The sequence below is a fragment of the Ovis aries genome, chromosome 22 (assembly GCF_016772045.2).
Source record: "Ovis aries strain OAR_USU_Benz2616 breed Rambouillet chromosome 22, ARS-UI_Ramb_v3.0, whole genome shotgun sequence".
Lineage (NCBI taxonomy): Eukaryota > Metazoa > Chordata > Mammalia > Artiodactyla > Bovidae > Ovis > Ovis aries.
In genome coordinates this window covers 20,443,033-20,465,197 of record NC_056075.1, presented here as the reverse complement: position 1 = coordinate 20,465,197, position 22,165 = coordinate 20,443,033, and the positions used below count along the sequence as shown (strand labels likewise).

The 22,165-nt window shown below is 40.4% G+C and overlaps 2 protein-coding genes and 1 pseudogene across 18 annotated transcripts in view; 2 read left to right on the top strand and 1 right to left on the bottom strand.

Annotated features, from left to right (window-relative positions):
• The window catches only part of COX15 (COX15 homolog, cytochrome c oxidase assembly protein (yeast)), a 16,690-nt gene extending 13,621 nt beyond the window's left edge, over positions 1–3,069 (top strand). For all 3 annotated transcript variants that reach the window (XM_027960444.3, XM_004020102.6, XM_060405118.1), the window contains one exon: positions 309–3,069. In XM_027960444.3, the coding sequence (XP_027816245.1) occupies positions 309–440 (132 nt within the window). In that variant the 3' untranslated portion in view covers positions 441–3,069. The remainder of the gene's footprint in view (positions 1–308) is intronic.
• On the top strand, positions 2,016–22,165 carry LOC132658453 (receptor-binding cancer antigen expressed on SiSo cells-like; annotated as a pseudogene).
• ENTPD7 (ectonucleoside triphosphate diphosphohydrolase 7) overlaps positions 2,718–22,165 on the bottom strand; it is a 40,153-nt gene continuing 20,705 nt past the window's right edge. For 2 of the 15 annotated variants that reach the window (XR_009598112.1, XR_009598117.1), the window contains 10 exons: positions 21,108–21,211; positions 19,200–19,256; positions 18,856–18,989; positions 17,182–17,348; positions 14,742–15,066; positions 12,982–13,067; positions 11,992–12,153; positions 9,309–10,170; positions 8,381–8,546; positions 2,718–6,874 (listed from right to left, as the gene is read on the bottom strand). Coding sequence is in view for 4 of the 15 variants with exons in the window: in XM_004020101.6 (XP_004020150.2) it covers positions 9,939–10,170; positions 11,992–12,153; positions 12,982–13,067; positions 14,742–15,066; positions 17,182–17,348; positions 18,856–18,989; positions 19,200–19,256; positions 21,108–21,211 (1,267 nt within the window). In the remaining 11 variants the exon portion in view is untranslated. Of the gene's footprint in view, positions 10,171–11,991; positions 12,154–12,981; positions 13,068–14,741; positions 15,067–17,181; positions 17,349–18,855; positions 18,990–19,199; positions 19,257–21,107; positions 21,212–22,165 lie in introns of all 15 variants that reach the window. The other 13 variants (XR_006057696.2, XR_009598116.1, XR_006057698.2 and 10 more) reach the window with 8 other exon arrangements.

Here is a 22,165-nt window from a genome sequence, read left to right as displayed (position 1 = left end):
TTTTTAAAAGCTGTTATGTTTTTCTTTAGGCATGTATATAAAAATACAAGTATGAGAAACTGGTAATAGTGGCTACCTTTGGGGAAGAGAACAGGGCTAGATGAAGGATGATTAGGGGGAATTTTAGTTTTATCTAATTTGAATTTCTTTTGTTGTAAGTCTATTTGCTTGTGAAATTTTAAAATATATTCTGTAAAGTTCTGGTGGGAAAGTGTGGAGGGTTTGTGTGTCTGGTCACCCATGCCAGTCATTTCAGCTCTGAACGTGTGTCTCCGCCTTGGCTTACTGCTTGCTCTCCTTTGTGACAGGCGGGCTTGGGCATTAGTACTCTGCTGATGTATGTCCCAACTCCTTTGGCTGCCGCTCACCAGTCGGGCTCCCTGGCTCTGCTCAGCGTTGCCCTTTGGCTCATGAATGAACTCCGAAGAGTCCCAAAATAATTCTCAGAAGATCAGCTTCCTAGGACTGAAACTGTGCTTTTGAGAGATCATCAGAGAGCATAAGAATTTGAGCTTTTCTGAGAGGAGGACCTTGGCATACCAGGTGGTTTCCAAATTGGTCAAGTTATTTAAATTCTTTGCCTGTTTTGGGGACAATCACTGGATCAGGCAAGTCATTAAGTGTGGTTTTGCTCAAGGTTCCTTTTTAAATCTGTTGAAAATCAGATTTAATGTAGAGAAAGAATTGTCTGTCATTTTCTACTTAACAGGTTCTGTGTCAGTTTTCTTAAATGTTGACAAGCTGTTAGTTCTACATGTATAATCTGTTTCCTTGAACTCCTGAGTCCTGGATTCTGCCTGAATAGAAATTCTTATGATCTCAACTGTACTTCGATCAGGTAGAGATTCAAATGGATGGATTAGCAGTATCCTAAAGTACTCAGATAGCCTTCAGCAAGAAATAGCTGTTTTCTTCTAGTGTCTTGATTTTCAAAATGGGGGAAAGCACTAACCTAGTTCCTCCTGTGATAGGGCTGTGACGTCACTACATGAGATGAATGGAGAATAGTATAAATCAGTTCCTGGAAGGGTTTCCTAAGAGCCTTAGGGATAAGAAAAATACAGCCTTGATGGTGTAGTACATGGACATCTCTTTGGTTATTTAAACAAATTACTGACTAGTGAATTGGTGTGATTTTGGCCTCTGTTGATATTTCACAGGGCTCTGTCTTATTCAACACTTTTAAATCAGCAGTTTGGATGAAGGCATCACAAAGACCATATTTGAGGATGGAGCAACCCAACATTGCTGATAGATGACAATCACAAAAAAGTTCCAGAGTAACATCATCAAGATGAAATTAAACCAGTCATAAATGTAACATCTTCATTTAAATAGGTTATGTAAGTTTGGGATAGAGAAAACTAGCTTATCATCTTCATATAAAAAAAGATTTAGGGACTTCAGTTGGACACAGGCTCAGTATGAACCAACCATGTGATGACAATGGTAAAAACTAATGGTGTTTGAGATTCTATGAATAGAAGTGTCACAGCCATAGTCAGAACACCACACTGCAAGTGCTGCATTTTATTCTGGGTACTGCATGTTTTAAGGAGGATACTCAATGGCACGTATGTATCAAGAGGCAGGAACCAGGACAGCAAGGAGTCCAGAACCTGTTTCACACCGGAAATACTTGGAAGAACTAGGAGTATTCAGCTGGAGAACATTTAGAGGCAGCAAGAATCCTGCCCTTGACAAGTTGAAGCCCCTTCTTGCAGAAGGAAGAGCTGGGAGCAGTGGGTAAAAGTTGTAGAAAGTTAGTTTTTAGTTTTGTAGAAGATAGGAGCCACCTGGACCAAATCAGATGCCTGCTAGGGCAGACTGGTGCAAACAGGTGAACCCAGAGAGCAGGTGCCCATCAAGGGGCTAAACCTCTGCTGAGTGCTAACCTGTTGCTGCTCTGCAGGTCCAGTTGTGAGATTCAACTTTTCAGACAAACCAAACATCCAGATTTTTATGTGAATGGTCTCAAGTTTTTTAGAACATTATGCAGGCTAAACAGATCTGGGAGCCATAAATGACGTTAAGGTGTGCCCCTGTACAGCTGCTGGACTAATGATCACGGTTCCCTTTCAACTCCAGTATCCTCTGGGTTTCAGTGTGACCAGCAGTGTATCATCCTCAAATGGTTCTTAGCAAAATAGAAGTAGCAGTTTATCTTTGATTTTTTTTTTTTAATAAAAATCCTGGCCAGGAAACAGCTTTTGCTGTTGCCAGCAGTGGTTCCCAGCTTCTCTCACATTAGAATCTTTCAGAATCCTGACCCCAGCCTTAGCAATGATCAGTTAAATCATAATCTCTGAAAGCCATAATTAGCAAATTCCTTGGGTGATTCTGATGTGCTGACAAGTTTGGGAACCACTAGTAGCCCTAGTAGTCTACTTACCTTAGAAAGTTCTGACCAGCTTATTCCCATTCCCTCCAAATTTCCTCTCACCCTATCTCATTTAATCCACTGTGTTGATACTGGTTAGTGTGCCAGCGGGGTATCACCTCTTCCAGATAGAATTCTCTAAAGAATGAGAGCGGCAGTCACTGGGCAGGTTCCCAAACTATCATCTCTTGATCCCCAAATTAAGGTTGTTCTTAGTTAATAATTGAGTCTGGAGAGGGCAGTCTGATCCAACTCAAAGAACCATATGCTAATGCTGCTACTGTTCCCTCCAAAAAAAAAAGTACCAAATGAATTAAATAATTTCAAGTTGCAGATGTTTTACTTCATTTTTTTTCTTTTATTAAAGATGAGTAAGTTTGGAAAAACAGATCTGATTGCATTTAGTGATATAACTTTATTAATGCCCATCTCTGAGCTCCTGGTGAGTGGATATTATCTGAATTATTTTGTTTGCATTATTCCCAGAACCAGACACATACCACCAAATATTGCATGAATAAATGGAAAATGGATTATAGACTGATGTCCCAGACACTGCTTTCAAATTAAGTCATCATACCCAGAAGATGAAATGAATTTCCTTTAATATTTTCAAAAGCCAACAATCCTGTCGGTTGGTTTTAAAATACCAAAGGCAATTAAAATACCTCGCTTTCTTAATTAATGCAGAATATCTTTTGTCTAACTTACTTTGACAAATGCTGTCCATTGTGGCAAGGGTCATTATTAGCCACTGCCTAAAGTGATGCTGGGCTTCCCGGGTGGCTCAGTGGTAAAGAATCTGCCTGCCAACGCAGGAGACTTGGGTTCAGTCCCTGGGTCAGGAAGCTCCCCTGGAGAAGGAAATGGTAACTCACTCCAGGATTCTTGCCTGGGAAATCCCATGGACAGAAGAGTGTGGCAGGCTACAGACCATGAGGTTTGCAAGAGAGTCCAACAACTTAACAACAAAAAGTGATGCTGGCTGCAAAGACCAACACTGATGGTCACAATAGTAGGATAACCAGTTTATCTGCAGCAATTCTTATGGTCCTGGCATGATGGTGGGTTGTATACTGGTATATGTAACATATATACCCATGTCCCTGCATAAGGGACAATGCATCCCCTCTCTAATATGCATTGTGTATTTTGTTCAACACTGACTTACTTAACAGTATCAGAATTTCAATAACTGTTCAGCAAAACTATTATTTAAAGTGTTAGAAAAACATACAAACTTAGCAACCCCCCACCCACCCAAAGTAATGCCATACAGGCAGCCTTTGGTTTTTGAAAGCAAGAGGGAGTTTTTCATTGAGGGACGTAATAAAAAGATGCCTTTCAGCACTGCAGGATCCCATGCTCAAGGCAGAAATCATGGAGGAGACAAGGTGTATACTTGAAGGGTTCAGCTAAAGGGGGATTGTAGAATAAAAATTTCAAACACAACAACAAATTCCAGAAATCAGAGTGGCTGCGATTCTTGCTTGCAGAGAAAGACTTTTATGAAGCTAGTTACGGGGCAGTGCCTTCACCACCAGCAGTTCTAACAGGCTCAACTGGCAGGTGGCTCTGTAGGAGGGGCTGCTTCAGAGAGTCGCAGGGCTGCCTTACCTGGAGAAGCGGAGAGGAGTGATCAGCTGCCAGAAGACCTATGAGTGGCTGCACTGCCTAAAAAGGAGAGCCTCAGCTTGCCTGAAGTCATCATGCGTGCATGGCTACACTCATGCTGGGATTCTCAATTTTTTTTTCAGCTTTGGTCTTCATAAAAATGGCAAGCAACGATTGAATACATTTTAAGAGTAGAAAGCCCTTGTAGTATGGGTAATGATTCAGTTTTCCAATAAAATGATATTATTGCTCAGACTTGCAGAGAAAGTCAACAAATGTATTCCTCCTCTGTCCCTCTAATAATGGTACTGAAAAATAGTGAAATATTAGAGGGGAAAGGAAACTAATATACTAATATATTAGTATATATATACTAGTATTACATTAGTAATATATACTAATGTACTAATATAAATGAAGTCTATGCGGATTTTTTTAAAAGTCTTTTTAACAAATATTTTTTGTAATACCAACAAATCCTTGCAAGTTTGACAGACTATATGGCCCTAGTGTAGGACTATGAAATTAGCATAACCTGAGACTAGTCTGGGAGAATTTGAAACATCTGCTACTACTTCTACCTTAATTCTTAATTCCAATTGAAGTTTCATTGCATACCACAGCCAAAAGGAAAATTAGATTCTAGTTCTGAACTGGTTTGAAAGAAGTTTAGAAACAGCAAAAAGAAATGGCACACTGGGTAAGGGAGTCTAGGAACTGCCCCATAAATACAACCAAGTTCCTTAAAGTAGCTCTAATAAACATTTATACCTTACATGGTAAAACCATGAGTTGCTTGGATATATTAACTAAAGAAGCCAGAATGGATGTACTGAAAACCTGATACTATTTTTGACAAAGTATTTCATACTTTATTCCTAAATGTGAGCAACCACAAATGAGTATGAGACAATTATAAAGATTGAGCATGATGAGCTGCAGTCAGCTATATATATTGTTAAAACAGTCTTGCAAGAAGATTCTATCAATGAGCATTTCATTTGCATGTATTACTACATTCTGAGTGTCAGTTTCATTATCCATAAAATCACTGGGGTTAACAAATCTTAAGTTTCAATTTAAAAAATCTCATTCTCTGATTGTGATTGCTTTTGGAAACTCCATTCCCACCAACCTTTATTTCATGGGTTACGAGTAAACTAAGAGATGACCTGACCACTGATTCTTCTGGGCAGGCTGGTCTTCTAAACCAAGGGCCACAGCCCTCTTCCTGAAACTACTCTATCACTTCTCTGCCTTTAGTTCCTTATGCCAACTGTTCTCCCTTTGGAACTGGCTGCCAATCATCTTGGCAAGTCATAGATGAAAAAAGAACCAGAGAGGGCAGGTGACTTGCCTGGGGTTCCTGAGCTACATAATGACAAAACCAGGGCAAGAATCCATAACCAGTGAGAAGTTACTGTACCTCATAAATATGGACATGATAATAAATGTTAATGCCTAAAATGACTAGCTTAGCAAGTGCATGGCAGACTCAGTCAACCACATTTTGATAATCATTGCCAAAAGCCTTTGGTCATGAATTTGAGCAAACTGGGGAGATGGTGGAGGACAGAGGAGCCTAGTGTGCCACAGTCCATGGGGCGCAAAGAGTCAGACATGACTTAGCGACTGAACAACAAGGCCTTTGAAGTCAAAGAAAGCACTTGGGCTAAGGAGGACAAAGGCAGAATACTTTGGATAATATTGGAAGAATAAATAGAAGGTTGGTGGAAAGTGATTAAAATTTCCTAGACCAAGGAAAATCAATTCAAGGAGCTAAAGTATAGAGAGATGGTATTAATTTGGTGCAAACTTAACTGCGGTTTTGGACCGTGAATTTTAAATCATTATAAGCTCAAACAGCTCTTTATTAATCAAAACAGGAACCATTATAATCAACAAATTGTGCCAATGAGAAGTAATTTGTTTATTCCTGTAGCATAAAAATCCATGCTTCAGGATCTGACAAACTCTTGGAAAGCATTTTCTGCCTCCTGCTGGTTGTGGAAGCATTTTCCCTGCAAAAAGTTGCTGAGATGCTTGAAGTGGTTGGTGAGAGGTCAGGTGAATATGGTGAGATGAGGCAAAATTTTGTAGCTCAATTCGTTCAACTTCTGAAGTATTGGTTGTGCGATGTGCAGTCAGGCATTGTTATGCAGAAGAATTGGGCCCTTTCTGTTGAGCAATGCCTGCTGCAGCTGTTGCGGTCTTTGATGCATCTCACCGATTTCCTGAGCATACTTTCCAGAGGAAATGGTTTCTCTGGGATTCAGAAAGCTGTAGTGGATCAGACTGGCAGCAGACCACCTTTTTTTGGTGCAAGTTTGGCTTTGGGAAGTGCTTTGAAGCTGCTTCTAGTCCAACCACTTAGCTGGTCATCGCTGGTTGTCATATAAAATCCACTTTTTGTCGCCCATCACAGTACGATTGAGAAATGGTTTGTTGTTGTTGCACAGAATAAGAGAAGACAACACTTTTAAACAACAGTTTTTGATTTGTGGCCAGCTCATGAGGCACCCACTTACTGAGCTTCTTCACCTTTCCCGTTTGCTGCCAGTCCCAAATGCCAAACCACAGAATGGCTGGCACTGAATTCCAAAGTAACTTCTCATGCAGCTGTAAGAGGGTCAGCTTCGACGCTCCTCTCAACCGGTCACTGTCAACTTCCAGTAGCTGGCTGCTGCGCTCCTCATCTTTAAGACTCTGGTCTCCTTTGCAGAATTTCTTGAACCACCACTGCACTCTACATTTGTTAGCAGTTCCTGGGCCAAATGCATTGCTGACGGTGCAAGTTGTCTCTGCTGTTTTACAACTCATTTTCAACTTGAATCAAAGAATTGCTCCAGTTTGCTTTTTTGACTAATTAACATCATTTCCCTAGTTTAAAATAAATATAAACAGCAAGTAATAAGTCATTATCAAAAAAAAGAAAGCAAAAAATGTGCATTAAAATGATATATAACATAACCATATTTAAGAATGTATTCCAATATCAAACAGCAAATTTCAAAAATGCAAAACCGCAATTACTTTTGCACCAACCCAATAAAATTTGGATTAGAATTAACTGCAACTTAAGTGAATGTAATGCCAAATAATTAGGTGATAAGAATAATTCATGATAAGAATTCAGAAAAGTGATGGGTTGTGCCTGCATAAAGAATAATAAGCCTTGCTCCTATAAACCACTGACTAAATTTTGACACTTCTGACCTATTAAAACACTGAAATAGTTTAGGTTTGCTGTTACTGTTGTAAGGAAGATTGCTTGGCAAGATTCAGAGAAACTAGTGGAATGTGAATTTTATGAAATCATGATCATTTTCACATGAAAACTACTCAGAATGCAGAAATGCAAATAGATACCTTGAAAAACTGAGGGCAAAAAGAGGGTTAAAAGATAAGGCTGTGTGATTCTATATGCAAGAGTATTTCATTTTGAGAAAGCAATATATAGAAGTTATTGGCCCTCACCATTTATCCTCAGCAAGGGATAAATGGCTTCTGTTTCTAGTGAATAAGATTTCCTTTAAAATTTTTTTAACTGGGACCAGTGGAAGCAGCACAGGAGCCAGAACCAACAGCAAATTATCTTTTTCTGAGGGGTATGACAAAAACTTGTCCTCATTTTTATACCATGGAACTCAGATGCCTTATTCATTATAATAAAGCCTAGATAAAATAATAAACATGATAAAATACACTAAAAAAACCAGACTAATTAAATTATGAATAAGAAATACATTTATGTGGAAAGATAAACAAGTATCCTGAGTTTCTCAATTATAAAAAGAACAATACCAATCTGAAAGGTTGTTATGATGATGAAAATAACATACATAAAATTATTAATGGAGTGTCTGGTACATAATCAGTGCTTTGCAAATGGTAGTTATTATCATCATAACCAGGATGAAGAATAACTTAATAAGAGCTTTCAAATTGGACTGATCACTGCCTCCTCCATGCTTCAATTTCATTCTGAGCACACAAATGTGATCACTGTTAGCCAGCTAGGCAGCTTTGGAGAAGATCATTGAGTAGATCACACAAGAAAATAAGAAATCCAAAAATAGTATCTGGAAACGAAGGTGAGGGAAAAGAGTTACCTGAGTAGGCAATGGCTAGCAAAAACATACTATGATGTTATTTATAAGCAGCATTCATAAGGCAAGGGCTCGCTCACAGTACAGACACAAAGATGAGTCAAAAAAAATCAAGGCAACTTAGAAATCTTAAAAATTAAACTGCTGAGACATAAGCCCTAATGAAAAGTTAAAAGTTCTTCCAAAGGAACCTGTAAGACTCTGCTGGATTCATTTTTATCTAATTTGAAAATGATTCAAGACTCATCATCTTTTCACCTACTTTAAGTATACTTACTTTCATCTCAGTTTATTTCCAGGAGGATCTGGATTTATTTTTCTTGGTTTTATGAAGCACTTAACTCCTTTCTACTCTCAGTATGAAATTTATTTTTTAAGAATTCCGCTTTTTTTCCTTTAAGTCGAGGACTTTTCCCTTACTCTTGTAATCCTAGAACTCAAAGCTGACAAAAAAAGAAAACTATTTTAACTTTGGGAGCATATTCTTAAGCAGGACATTTAAGGCTACACAGAGGAAAGATTAAAGTATAAAGAAGGTTCCATGGGGGATGAGAAAGAAATCCTTGTGCAATTTAAAGGCTAAATGCAGAGAGGAAGCAAAGATCCTGAAGGGTAGTGGATAAAAATGGAATTACTATGGCTTTTCCCCTGTCCCCATTAATGGAAATGCTGTTTATGACTGAGAAATCTCTTAGGAAATATCCTGAAAGTTGCCAGGTGGATTATTAACAGATTTATCTGTCTATTCCAAAGTTTGTGATTTGCTTCTTTTCAAATATTCCAAGAGCCCAACTGAGAGAACTATTTCTCAGAAAAACATTAATAAATAAGAGCTTGGATTTTATTGCCTTGGCCCGCTCTCCTGATACTGTTCTTTCCTTCTTTAAAAACAACCCAAATGCATCCCTTCCCAAACTACATATTGATCTTAGCAGTGAAATAAAAGAACTCTTCTTGAATCTTCCCATGTAAGGACTTGTAAAAACAAGCCAAGAGGACAGTGACCAGACAAATCCAGGTCCCCACTCTCCATCCCAGTTTCTCCATCCCTATAAGCACCCTTAAGGCTCAAAAAGAAAAATTAATGCCCAAACAGCCTCAGAGCCACAGAGACATGGAAAAATTTTCAATTCTGGTCATACGAGGCATCAGAAAATATATTGTTAAAATCTTCACTGGACCACTTGTTTAGAAAGGGTCCTAACCTTTTAAAATCTAGTATCAGCAACAGGATATCAGGGATCTTGAGCCACATCCACAGTGGCTTCTTTGTCGAGTAAGCAGAGAAGTTGTGTTATTTTGGTTGCCTGGAAATTCTTATCTGTTCCGCTGATCTGCAAAAATCTTGGATCCCTATTAAAGGCTGTGGATCTCCACATAAACAATATCTCTGTTACAGAGAAAGAAGGGGCTGCTGCACTTGGTAGAATGTCTTCGGCTTTGAATCAGATGGTCCAAGTTTGATTTCAGCTAGGCTTTCAGCGTGCCCAATGATGAACCTCATGCTTAAAGCAAGGGGAGAAAAGTCTCGGTCCCAGGAGCACACCAGATCTCTCAGATAAAGAAGTAGAAGCATGCTTCAATTGGACTAAAGTTGGTCCCCTTTGTTAGCACCAATCTCTCATTTAGTTCTTCACAGACTAAATTACAGCTTCTCTTCAGAGAAGAGGACCTGGATATTGAGAAGGAATTAAAGTAGATACTGAAGTAGAAACTCCAAGGCCAAATATCCACAAAGTCAGGCAAAGCAGCATCTGAGGCCAGTACCAGAAAGCGGTGGAATTCGATGGGCAGCAGTTCTGGGGTATTTGAGCTTTCCTTGAACCTGCCCAGCCTCATGGCCCGACCTGTACCCCAATCATGGGCACCACCTCCTCGATCCACAGCAAGTTCAGTGGGGCTGAGGCTCGAGTTTGTCGGTGGTGAATCCGACGTAGCCGCAGAAGGTACAGGATGATGGCCAGCAGCACCACCAGGATACAGGCGAAGAAGAGATAGTGGTTGTAGACGAAGGAGAGACGGAACCAGTTACCATGGGCCTGTCGGACACCTTCCTGCCGTAGATCCCTAAACAAGAAGTTGAAGGTGGAAAGGATTGTTAATTTCAGAGAGAAATATTTATGCCAATTTAAAAGGTCCAGTGGTTTTATCCCATTTATTCCATCCATGCAAACATGCTATAACACCAGCTCCACAGAGCAAGCAAAGCTGAAACATGTCCCCAGGCCCAGATTCCTCCTGTATCTTCCTTTCCCTGGCCTAGAGGGAGCCTCTATCCCCTTCTAAAATCAGATGACAAAATGAGAAGCCAAAAAAGTGAATAGTTAAGACCAAGACTGGTCATCTGTAAAATGTCTTAACAGTGACCCCCATACCACCTTAGCCTACACAGTTGGTAAATACGGTACTAATGAGAATAGGGTGGCCCCTGAAACTATTCAAGAAATCAGAGTATATCTAAGTATTAAAAAAAAAAAAAAAAGTTGCTATGCTTCCTGAGAGTTTAGGATATATCCAGAGAAAGATGTCACTTAACTAATTGTAATCTGAAGAAAAAATAGAGACATGTAAACCTAAATGCAATGGTCTGTCTATCTAAAAGAGAAGCTCTTCTCTTGTAGTCCAAACACCCAATCCATTTTCATTCTGTTTGACCTGCAGTGTTATTTTTAAAAATGTGAATCTCCAAACAGAAAGACTACATATAAAATGTGGACTTCTGGCTTCTATTGATCAAGGAGAGCTGGGAGATGCTGGGACAGCACTTCTGCACGACAGTTATCAGCCTTTTGTTTGGGGCACATGCTCTCCAGTTTCCCACTTCTCTCACTCACCTGGCTTGTGACAGTACTGAGTTTAAAGAAACAGGCACCAAAGATTAAGAGTTCATGTGAAATAGTCCAGAAGAGAGAGCACCTAAAAATGATCCCAAATATCTTATGGTACATAAGAGCAAGACATCCCCGAAATGCATCTCATGTCCTTTGTTCTGGCTCACCCAAAAGCCATCCAAGTCAATGACACGATCTCGAGAGTGATTTTGGCCACCAAGAAAGACTGCTGTATAGGAACAGCATACACTGGTTCTTTAGTCAGATGTGAGATCAAATCAGTCAGTCCTAAAGGAAATCGGTCCTGAATATTCATTGGAAGGACTGATGCTGAAGCTCCAGTACTTTGGCCACCTGATGCGAAGAGCCAACTCATTGGAAAAGACCCTGATGCGGGGAAATAAGAGAAGGCAGGAGGAGAAGAGGATAACACAGGACAAGATGGTTAGATGGCATCGCTGACTCAATGGACATGAGTTTGAGCAAGTTCTGGGAGATGGTGAAAGACAGAGAAGTCTGGCGTACTGCAGTCCATGGCGTCACAAACAGTCAGACACGACTAAACGAGTCAGAGATAGATTCAGAGTAACTTTAGTTCATCAGTCAGTATCTTAGAAGTTGTTTATGAGAGCTCAATTATAAAGACTGATTTGTTGTAGATAAAGAAAATTGAATTCCTGGGAATTCCCTGGCAGTCTAGTGGTTAGGACTTGGCGCTTTCACTGCCAAGGACAGGGTGTGGGTTGGACCCGTGGTTACTAAGATCCCACAAGTCATGCAGCAAAGCAGGGGAAAAAGTAAAAAATTACTGAATTCCCGACATTACAAAGAACAGACTCCAGACCAATAATTCTCAAGACTTCCTTCTGTTTCAACGTATGTGGTAAGTAACAGCAGTTTCACATGGCAGTAATAAGGGGAATGAGAATCGGGTGGCCCCTATTCTCATGGTGGATGGCTTTTGTTTCTCTTTTTGAGGGAGCGGTCACTTAAGAAACCTATTTTGAGGCACCAACTACCATCCTCTAAGCTCAAGATTCTTGGTCAGTCCACTTACCTGAGTGGTAAGAAGCGTGTCTTATACAGAATGGCCCCCAGCGTCCACTGAACCTCTCGGTCATAGACCAGCTGTGCTGTCTGCAGATTTGGATAGTCATAGGGAAAGTGGAATCCTTCATGAAGAACTTGGTACATCCAAGCCGACTTAAAACATTGATATCTGTGTGAAAAAAATAATTTTTTAAAGGAAGAGAAAGAAAAAAAAAACCTAATGCTTTATGCATATTCTCACTGTCAAAAAGACCCCTCTCTCCCCATTTCACCTTCCTCACCTCTAGGTGGAGCCAAATCTGAGCCTACCTTATCTTCAAGCTGCCTGCAAAAATGAGGCACACCTCCAAGCAAGGCAACAACACTACTGTGACCATGTTTTTCTTTTGCTTTCTTTTTTTCCCCTAACAACCTTTACCTTCAGAGAGCACAATGAAATATCTACAAATGTAATTATATGATGTTTGGGATTTGTTTCAAAAGAACCAATTTGTGGGGTAGGAAAATAGATGAAATAAGAAGGGCTAGGAGTTGACAGCTGATAGAAGAGAAGCTGGGTGATAGGTACTCAGGAGTTCATTATACTGTTCTATTTTCGTTTAAAATTTTTAACTAAAACATTTACAAAATGGGAGGACTGATGAGCCAAACTGGCAAAATATTGATATTTATTGAAACTAGGTGACAGTTACACGCGTGTTTCTGTTACTGTTCCACTTTTCTGCATGTTTGACATTTTAATAAAAATGAAAAACTAAAAAGACCACCACTTTTGATTCCAAACCACTTGGAGAGAACACTTTTTGGTCACCACCAGTCTGTCTCCCTTGGCTTCAGTAAAGTAAGTTCACTATTTTGGCCTCTACCCTTCAGAAAATCAAAATCTAAAATAACCAAATTCTCTTTCAGTGTAAATCTAATCTGTACTGTCACTCTCTCTCACTCATTGTTCATACATTTTAAGGCCACACCTAAAGGAGAAAAGGCAGTTACTTACTTGAGTCGATGCTCATCTGCATGTGATGAAAAGAGGCCATTCTTGAATCTCTGAGTGAGTACTGACCAAGCCATGCCACAGTAATCCTGGAACAAACAGAGAAATGATGCAACATGAAATGGGAGGTAAACTCTGTAATTCCCCTACAGTCAGTTTTCCATTTCCAAAGTTACTTGTGGGTTATTAGTTAACAGGAAAACAGAAATGGTATATTCAGTCATTTAACACTGTGCCAGGTCCTGGGCAAGGCAAGTCCTTGAACTCAGGCCACTAGGTGACTTGAGTGGCGTAGGAATACTCCTTTTTATTCCTGTTGCCTCCATGTCCATACAGAGCCAGCCTGACATGGCTCCTGAGCCTCTTAAGCTTTAGAGATGGGTAAGGTTAGGACCGGGAGTAGCAACATCAAAAGCCAAAGACAGCTTCATTCTACCCTATATACGACTGACATGAACAAGTCAAACGGATGGAACAGAATGGTCAAACATCTATCACTGGCCTGTCTCCTTCTAATTCTCACCAAAGGAATCATTCCTTTTGGTTTGTTTAATAAACTAGTATTTCCTGAATGTCTACTTTGTGGCTCTAGCAGTGAATAAAACAAAAATTTCTATTTTTATGAAGCTTACCTTCTAGTGGGGGGGGGGCAGACAATAACCAAATATACATGCATACATACATACATACACACACATATAGACAAAGAGTGTGTTAGATAACATAAGTGCTCATGGGAAAGATAATAAAGCAGGAAAGGGAAAAGGGTACTATTGGGGAGCACTGCAATTCTGCATAGGATGGCCAAGGAAGATGCCACTGGGAATATAACAGTTGAGTCAAGGTTAAAAAAAAACAAAGAACAAAATCATCTTTACCCTGAGAAAGAGAACATATTAAGCCACTAGCAGTTTGGGCAAGTAATAACTTGAGTCCTATGGTGTTCAAGGGAAAAGGATTTGAAGAAATTTTAAAATGAGAGTAAGATTCAGGCCATGGACAGTTAGGGAACGTTGGAAAGGAAAGGAAATATGACAGTATTCCTGGAGGCTGGAGAGGAAAGGGCAAACACAAACCAGGCTTTCCTCAATATTTCTTAGGGACTGCCTTTAGGGAACAGAACAGTACATATACTACATATATTATTTCTTCTGAAAGCCCTTATACTAAGAGAAATTGAAGAAGACAGAGGGAGGGGACAGATCTCCCCATAAGTTTTTCTGCTAAAAGAGAAAAATATTCAAAAATGAAAAAGAGACGAGTCCAAATTGAACAGGAACAGGAACTGTGGAATACTAGCTAAACTTTTACCTGTCCATACTGGCCTCTTAAAAGCTCAAGGTAAGAAAACAAAAGTGGACTTGCCCACCTGTGTGACATCATCTCCAAAAGCATTTACACCTGGGAACACCCAGTAAGGGGAAAATATCTGGAGATCACACTTTGTCCACAAACATTAAACAAGACTATTGGCAAGCTGGAGGAAAAACCATTAGCCACCATGACAACATTAGATCTGGGTGGTAATTTTGGTAACTGGACACTCATGGAGACCTAAGATTAATTAACTAGCAGGCAGTAGAGCATAGCAGGTTACTTCTCTAAGTTCACCTCCTCGTCTGTAAAATAAGGGCTCACAGGGCTCCTGCCAAGAAGCCAGTGAGCTCACACATGCAAAGCCGTTTGCACGGCGTCTGGTACAAAGTTAGGCATCCAATAAATGGCTGCTGCCAGCATGAGTCATTTTATTATTAATAATGTACCTGAGCAGCCTTGGCAAATGTTGGCCCATGGTAGCGGCCACCGATGCGCAACACATCCTCTGTACAGTAAAAGAACTCGGAGAAACCATAGAACTCGCTGTTGTTGAAGTCAATGGGCGACTGGTAGATGCCGTTCAGTGAGGCCTGGCTGGTGTTGGAGCGAGCCAGCAGCGGGCTCAGCATGGCCCCACAAGCCGCCCAGTCCCCTCGTCCTCGGACATGCAGGACCTGACTGTTCCTTTCCACCACATCTGTGAGTCCCACAGGCAGGCAGGGATCCAGAAAAGGATTGTCGGGACTCAGACCTGTCTTGTGGCCCAGCAACCTGTCACAATAACAAAAACAAAACACATCACTACTGCACCCAGCTTCCTCAAAGATGCTTCCCAGAGTTCTTGTTATTCTTCTACATGACAGCCCTAAACACAAGGATGAGCATTATCACTTAGTTGCATCACACGAACTTTTAAATTATGCAAATTCAATTTAGAAAAAGAAAGAGAAATATGGCAGTGATTTTGTTCAGTCTTTTAGTCAACACACATATTTCCCAATATATAGTGAAACTGGAGATGCGAATCTGCTATTCTCCATCTGGCCTTCATTACCACTTGCCTCTTAAAAGTGAAAAGATTTCACCATGCTGATCACAGTTTTAATGTTCCAAGAGACAACTGGGAGGAGGTGAAGTGGGAAGGGCTGAGGACGGTCCTGAGGACAGTCCCTGGCAGTGGTGCAGTGGTGATGGATGGCAACAGTGACCCAGGACATGCCCAGCTCTGCGGGGGAGGGAGGGCTAAGTTTTGATTCCCACAAAGGCCGTCACACAGCTCTGGTTATTTCAAGTCTGTACTTGGCCGGCAATGAGAGATTAATATGCAGATCTGGCCAAAGGAAATTAAGTGCAGACCAAATACAACTGTAGTTTGCCAGATACAATGAACTATTCATCAATTCCTAAGACAACTGTGGATGAAGATGCACACACACGTGTAAAGGCTGAAGGACGGAATGTGGCAACACAACAAAATGCTTTGGAACAAGTGGAGCCTGTTTTGAGGATGTGACACTACCTGTAAGGAAAGTTCAGAAAATTATCAGAAAGAGAGAAACATTGAGTTTTAACATCGTAGGAAGCACAGGTTTCTCTATACATTAGCAGCTTCACAAGATGAGTAATTAGTCTTCTGAATTAGCTAACTTAGATACATAATGAGAAAAAACTGAGGCATGAGAAGAAGATGATGCAGGCCTGTTCTGAAGCAGCAGAAAACAGCAGGCAGATATAAAGGAGGAGCAAAACAGCAAAGGAAGAAAACGGAAAAGGAAGCACAGCAGCTAATGAAGAAGGACCAAAACAAAACTGGTGTGAAACTTCCACCGTAATTGTTCTTCAGATACCACGGTGCCAATGGGAGCCATCTGAGCTCTAGGCCAAGCAACATTTGTATGGAGGCCTGGATACGTAAGAGTATCTTCAGAACACAAACACGCTGCTTGATTTTAATGCATTCATCAATCATCCGAATAACAGACTTCTCCCAAAGCACCCTGAACTCTTAGGAGCTGAGACTCAGAAAAACAAAAGACTTGAGACAATATTTTGTCTAACACACTCCCTGTATAAGACAATTGATTGCTGTAGAGAAACAATTACAAATGGGATACACCAGTACCTTTTCAAGCTATTGTTTCCAGCTAAACAAATGGGGGTGAATAGTTTCATGGTGGAAAAGAACTCTGTTCTCTATTATGCTGTCCTTTAATGGGCATGATGATACAAAGAATTTTAAATACTAAAAACCCCACAACTATATTATTCTACGGTTTAAATACTTCATCTGGCACACAAATGAAGAATCAGTGATCGGTCCAGTGCTGGAGGAAAAAGTGTATACTCTGGACTTAGAGAATATTTTATGCACGCTATGGAATCTTTAAGTCCCACGTAAAAGGCAACTCTACTGTAATTCGGCAAACAGATTCTGAGCACTTCCATGTGGAAGAAACTTCTGGAAGCTATGTTATACTACACAATTTAAATTAATGACTTAATTGATCTCACTTATCCTGTGATGCCATGTCTGAAGATGGGCATAGCAAGAAGTCACTGCAATAAGCCACTGTGCTTTTCTAAGTCCTAATAACAAAGATTAGAAGGCACTCCGATGAAGATCAAATGGGACTACTAATAGACATGCTCCGAGAGACAGTGATGGACAGGGAAGCCTGGTGTGCTGCAGTCCATGGGGTCGCAAAGAGCTGGGCACAAATGAGCGACTGAACGACAATACAAAGCTACCCCACTGGCAGGGGTGGCGAGGAAGGAGGAAGCAAGGACATATCTATTAGTATCTTGGTAGGATATAACCATTTCTCCCAAATATCTGCAGCCTGCCAACATTCTATTTCAGAATCACAGATCCCATGTCAAGCATACCTGTTCTTGTTAAGAGTTTCATTCAATACAAGATCTTCATAGCGCTGCCGGGCAAAGTTGCCCCCAAAACCCAGAAAGGTCGTGACATAAACCCTATACACGTGTTCAGTGTGCTGCACATCACAGCCCAGGTTGAACTCAGCTAGCAAGATCTTCGCAGCTTCTTCCTGCAATATGATGTAAAAGAAATTTTAGTTTTGGTTTCTAGAAAGGTATGACATTGCTAATACACCAGGTTTCATTTGCTATGACTACTCTTTAAGACATTTTGTGTTATTCTTTCATCTTCATAGAGCTATTTTAAACAAAGACATAAAATGACCCTAACCTTGTCACACGATTAACATAGTCACGAACTTCAGAGCTGGTGACTTTTAGAGTTTAATTATTACACAGATGATGAAACTTAAACCCGTATGACCGCCCTACTCAAAAAAGTTTGCTTGTTCCTATCTACAGATAAAAAAACCAAATCCCCTAGCATGGCTCCCAAAACTACTCATGATTTAACTTTATCTTATCACTTCCCAGCATTCCCTATTACCACACTTAAAAACCCCATACTACAACAGGCTATTCATAATTCCCTGGACATTCTGGGCTCTTTGCTGTTTTTTCTGTGCTTTTGTGCATACTGTCACCTCCGTACAGATGGCCTTCCCTTAACCTCCACTATGCAAAGGGCTGCTATCATCCAAGGACCAGGTAAATACCTTCCTTTCCATGAAGGCAGCATGGAAGGCACCTACTCAAGCCTTTGTGAATGTGGTTCACGCTGTCAGTGCCCACACTGCCGTGGCTCTCTGTTTAGACCCAAGATGCTCAAACAGAGGTGATTTTGCACCGTCAGGGGCAACTGGCAGTGTCTGAAGACACTTTTACTTGTCAAAACTGAGAGTTTGGGGGATATAGGGGCATTATGACATCTGATAGAGGCCAAGGATGCTGTGAAATATCATACAATGCACCAGACAACCTTCCACAACAAAGACTTACTCAGCCCAAAATGCCAATTGTGCCAATGAGGAGAAACCCCAGTTTAGATCAAATTATAGAACTGTCGTGGTCTGCCTGTTATCACAGGCTGTCTCCACTGATAGATCACAAGCTTTGGGGGCAGTGTAACATGTCTTATGTCTTGCACATACTAGGTGCTGAAAAATGTTTTATTTCTTTTTCTTCTGAATGATAAAACCTCTCCCTCAAAATGCATTCTTTACGTTCTAGTAAGGCAAGGAATAACAAGCACAAGATGGAATTCCATCTAAAAGAAAGGGAATAACATCTAATGAATAAGTATTTTTCAAATACTGTACTCTGGGATTTATATTATCATGTTTAATCCTCAGGCAACTCTTCCAGATAAGTAGTATAATTATAATAGCTAAAATAGCTATTTAATAGCTTTTATTACATGTTGGGCAGCTTGTTAAGTACTTTATACAAGTGGTATTATTTCATACTAACAACTTTATGAAATAGATAACTACTATTCTCTTTTTATACATGAGGAAACTGAGGCTCAGAGAGGTAACTGACCCAAGATTACATAAGCCAGCAATGATCTGAAGCAATATATGGACCTAGGACAGTCGGTCTAAGTCAAAACATAGTGCCCTTCCTTCTCAAAGATGGGCATTCCTAGCAACGGAATTTCCCCCAAAAGTAAAATACCTCTTGTGGAGAAAGGACAGAAGTTGAGGTAGGAACTTCATAAGCAATTTGGAGAGAGGCTCCTCCCATATCCAGTATCCCTACTGTCCTCCTGCGTCCTGTCACCAATTCCTGGGGAGCCTCAGCATCAGCTTCTGAAATAAATGAGGTAAGTTAAAAAGCAATAAAAGAAAGCAAATTGGGACTGAAATAAATGAGGAAAGTTAAAAAGCAATAAAAGAAGCAGGTTAAGTTTTGAAAAAAGAAGGAAAAAAGAAATCAGAATTAGCACTTACATGCTAGTGATTGGTTATGACATAAATCTTCAGCCCTTAGAACTGTCTTAAGAAGACAGTATCACTCACCATCTTCATGGTCAAATCTTCCCAAAACAAAGTTGATTCCAATCCATGCATAAACCCCTAAGTAAGAAACATAAAAGCCCTTGCTGAATTCTCTACTGTAATAGCATGTGTACACCTCTCCACAGCTGCTCTTTCCCCCTTTTCCTGGAAAAAAAGTGATCATAGTATTTTATTCCACACTCTTAGTGTATGAATTTAAAATTTTTTATCTGGTGATGTTTTTCCCTTTTAAAATTATTTGCATTTTCTAAATTTCCTATAATGAATAGGAATTAATGTGTAAAAATAAATAAAAGATGTAAATCTTGGGGAGTTCTAGCTCTGGGCAAGACAGAATTAATTAACCACACTCGCCCTGTCCCCCCACTGAATAAAGTATAAACTCTGGATAGAATGTACAGAGCAGCTGTCTGAGGACTCTGAAAGTAAATGACAGAAGGCACGCTGGGGTAGACATGAGACTTTCAAGTACCACCAAAATTGCAGCAAGTTTCCCATTTTCCCCCCTCAGATACTGTCTGGCCTGGACTGAAAACCAGCTTGAAATACAAAACCAGATATGCACAGAAAGAACTACAAGGCCCTGTTTTGGGGTCCAAGGACCAGAAAAGGGGACTCCAAAGGTTCAGAAGGGAGGGCCGGGGGGAGTCCCTTGCTTTCTGAAAAAGGTGGTTCTCTGCTACTCCAGGCGATCCTGCATCGGCACAGGGAGAGACTAGGGAGATGCCCATCTCTGAGGAGTATGGACCCTTTCTGGCCAGAGGCGCCATGGCCTCAAGAGTTGAGGCAAAGTCCTATTGCTCACTTTTCTCCCTCTGTCCTCTACCATTTAGCCCTGGATACAGATGCAGTCATGGGAAATGCATGGCACACTGGGCAAAGTAAACCCCTGACTTCCTACCGAAGGACCATGAAAGTGAGCTGCAGGGAACCAGACAGTCTTGGGGAGATAGTGGAGAGTTGCGAATGAGGTGGTGTAGGAATTCCTGGGCTCACATATGTGATCTGACTCTAAACATATCAAAGGTTCTGAGAACTGACCTACTGGCTAGTCAATCCATTTGTATGGGCTGTGCCTAGGTGCAGATTGGTCACTGGCTGGCACACACACAGGACAAATCCTAATCTCAGTGCCAGAATCAAAAGAATCACCGTCCACAGAAAGCAGGTCAAAAGTTCAGGCCTGAACCTAACCAGTCTGCTAAGACAAAAAAATTAACATTCCCTTTATGACTGAAACAAAACCCACGGTCTAACAATGTAATACTCAAAATATCTAGGATACCATATAAAACGACTTGACAAAGAACTAGGAAAATCTCAACCCATAAGGGAAAAAATGCCAACCCTGAGATGACACAGGTGTTGGAATTATCAAATAAGGCAGCTATGAAAAATGTTCAGTCACTCTATTGTGTCTGACTTTTTGTGACTGTTTGGACTGTAGCCTACCAGGTTCCTCTCTGTCTACGGGATTCTCCAGGCAAGAATACTACAGCGGGTTGGCATTTCCTTCTCCAGGGGATCTTCCCGACCCAGGGATTGAACCTGGGTTTCCTGCACTGCAGGCGGACTCTTTACTGTCTGAGCCACCAGGGAAGCCCCAAGGCAGCTATACAGCCAGGACATAAGAGCAGTCTTCCAGTGAATAGAAAGAGTCTCAGCAAAAAATCGGAGTAAAACCTAATGGGAATTTTAGGACTGAAAAATGTAAAACTGAGATTGAAAAAGGTGAATCTGTTCCTCAATGTGAACTGCAACTAGAAGACAAACAATTTTCTGTTTTTCAAGAAACGGAAATATAATTCATCATAGAGGGCACATTTGGGCAACATGACACCACGCATGCAACTCCCCCCCAAAGCTACAAACCCCAAGCGCAAGCTTTCACTGCTCAAGGCCCAGTACCTTCTTGCTTTCCAGAGATCACTTCTGCCTGAGACTGAGAAAAGAGGAAGTCAAACTCCAGAGGTAAATCTTTCACTAGATCAGCCAAGATAGCCAACTGCTTCCTGCAAGAAAGAACCAAAAAAAAAAGCCCTAAAGAGTTAATGGTTAAACCCTCTTCTCACAAACAGCCTCGACTTGACCTTCTACTTAGCCTTATTAGACCCCACTGTTCACTGACCCAAGCCACTTGATCCTTGCTTTGGTTTGGTACCCCCTTCAATTTCAAAGTCTTAAAATTACTCAAAAGCATAGCCTCCCTGTTAAAAGGCAATATGGTAACAGTAATACTTATCTTTTATATAATGCTACAATTCAAAAAGTATTAAAAGATAAGACTATGGTTCTATGCCTCTCACAGGCTAAGTATGGATAAGCTGCAGGAAACTGGAGCACAGTTTCATAATCTATAAAATAAATGTAATTACACTATTCCTAACCACCATGAAAGGAGGCTGCTAAACTGAGGAACACACTCTCATCCTCAGATCTTACACAACACAGAAACACATCACCACACAGGAAGAAGACTTTGGCCCACAAGTTTTTATATGATGCTTTACATAAACTCTTAAATTTCCTTTTCCATATTTCAAGGGTTGATTTTATCTTGACAAAAATCTTATCATTTGGAAAAGCCAGAGCAGGACCAAAATCCAAAGGTCATAATTTGGGGATGATGCTTGAAGCTTAGTATCTACAGGGCCATTCTGTCCTCTAAAGTTTTATGTTACTAGTATGATCGGGTAAGGACAAGCCAAGAAACAAAGCTAGAAGTAGTAATATGAATCTAGAGACAATGCTGGTTGAAAATAAGAGTAATTATCTTGGATTTTAAAAATTACTCATTACAGAAATATTCTGCTGGTTATACTGGTTGTCAACATGACTTGGTAAAGAATGTTATTAGCCCTTGAAAGTGAAAATTATATTTAAAATAATAACTTCCCAAGATAATGTCAAGTATAGTTTCTAAAAAGCTCATTGTTATATACAATAAATTTTAAAGATAAAAACTT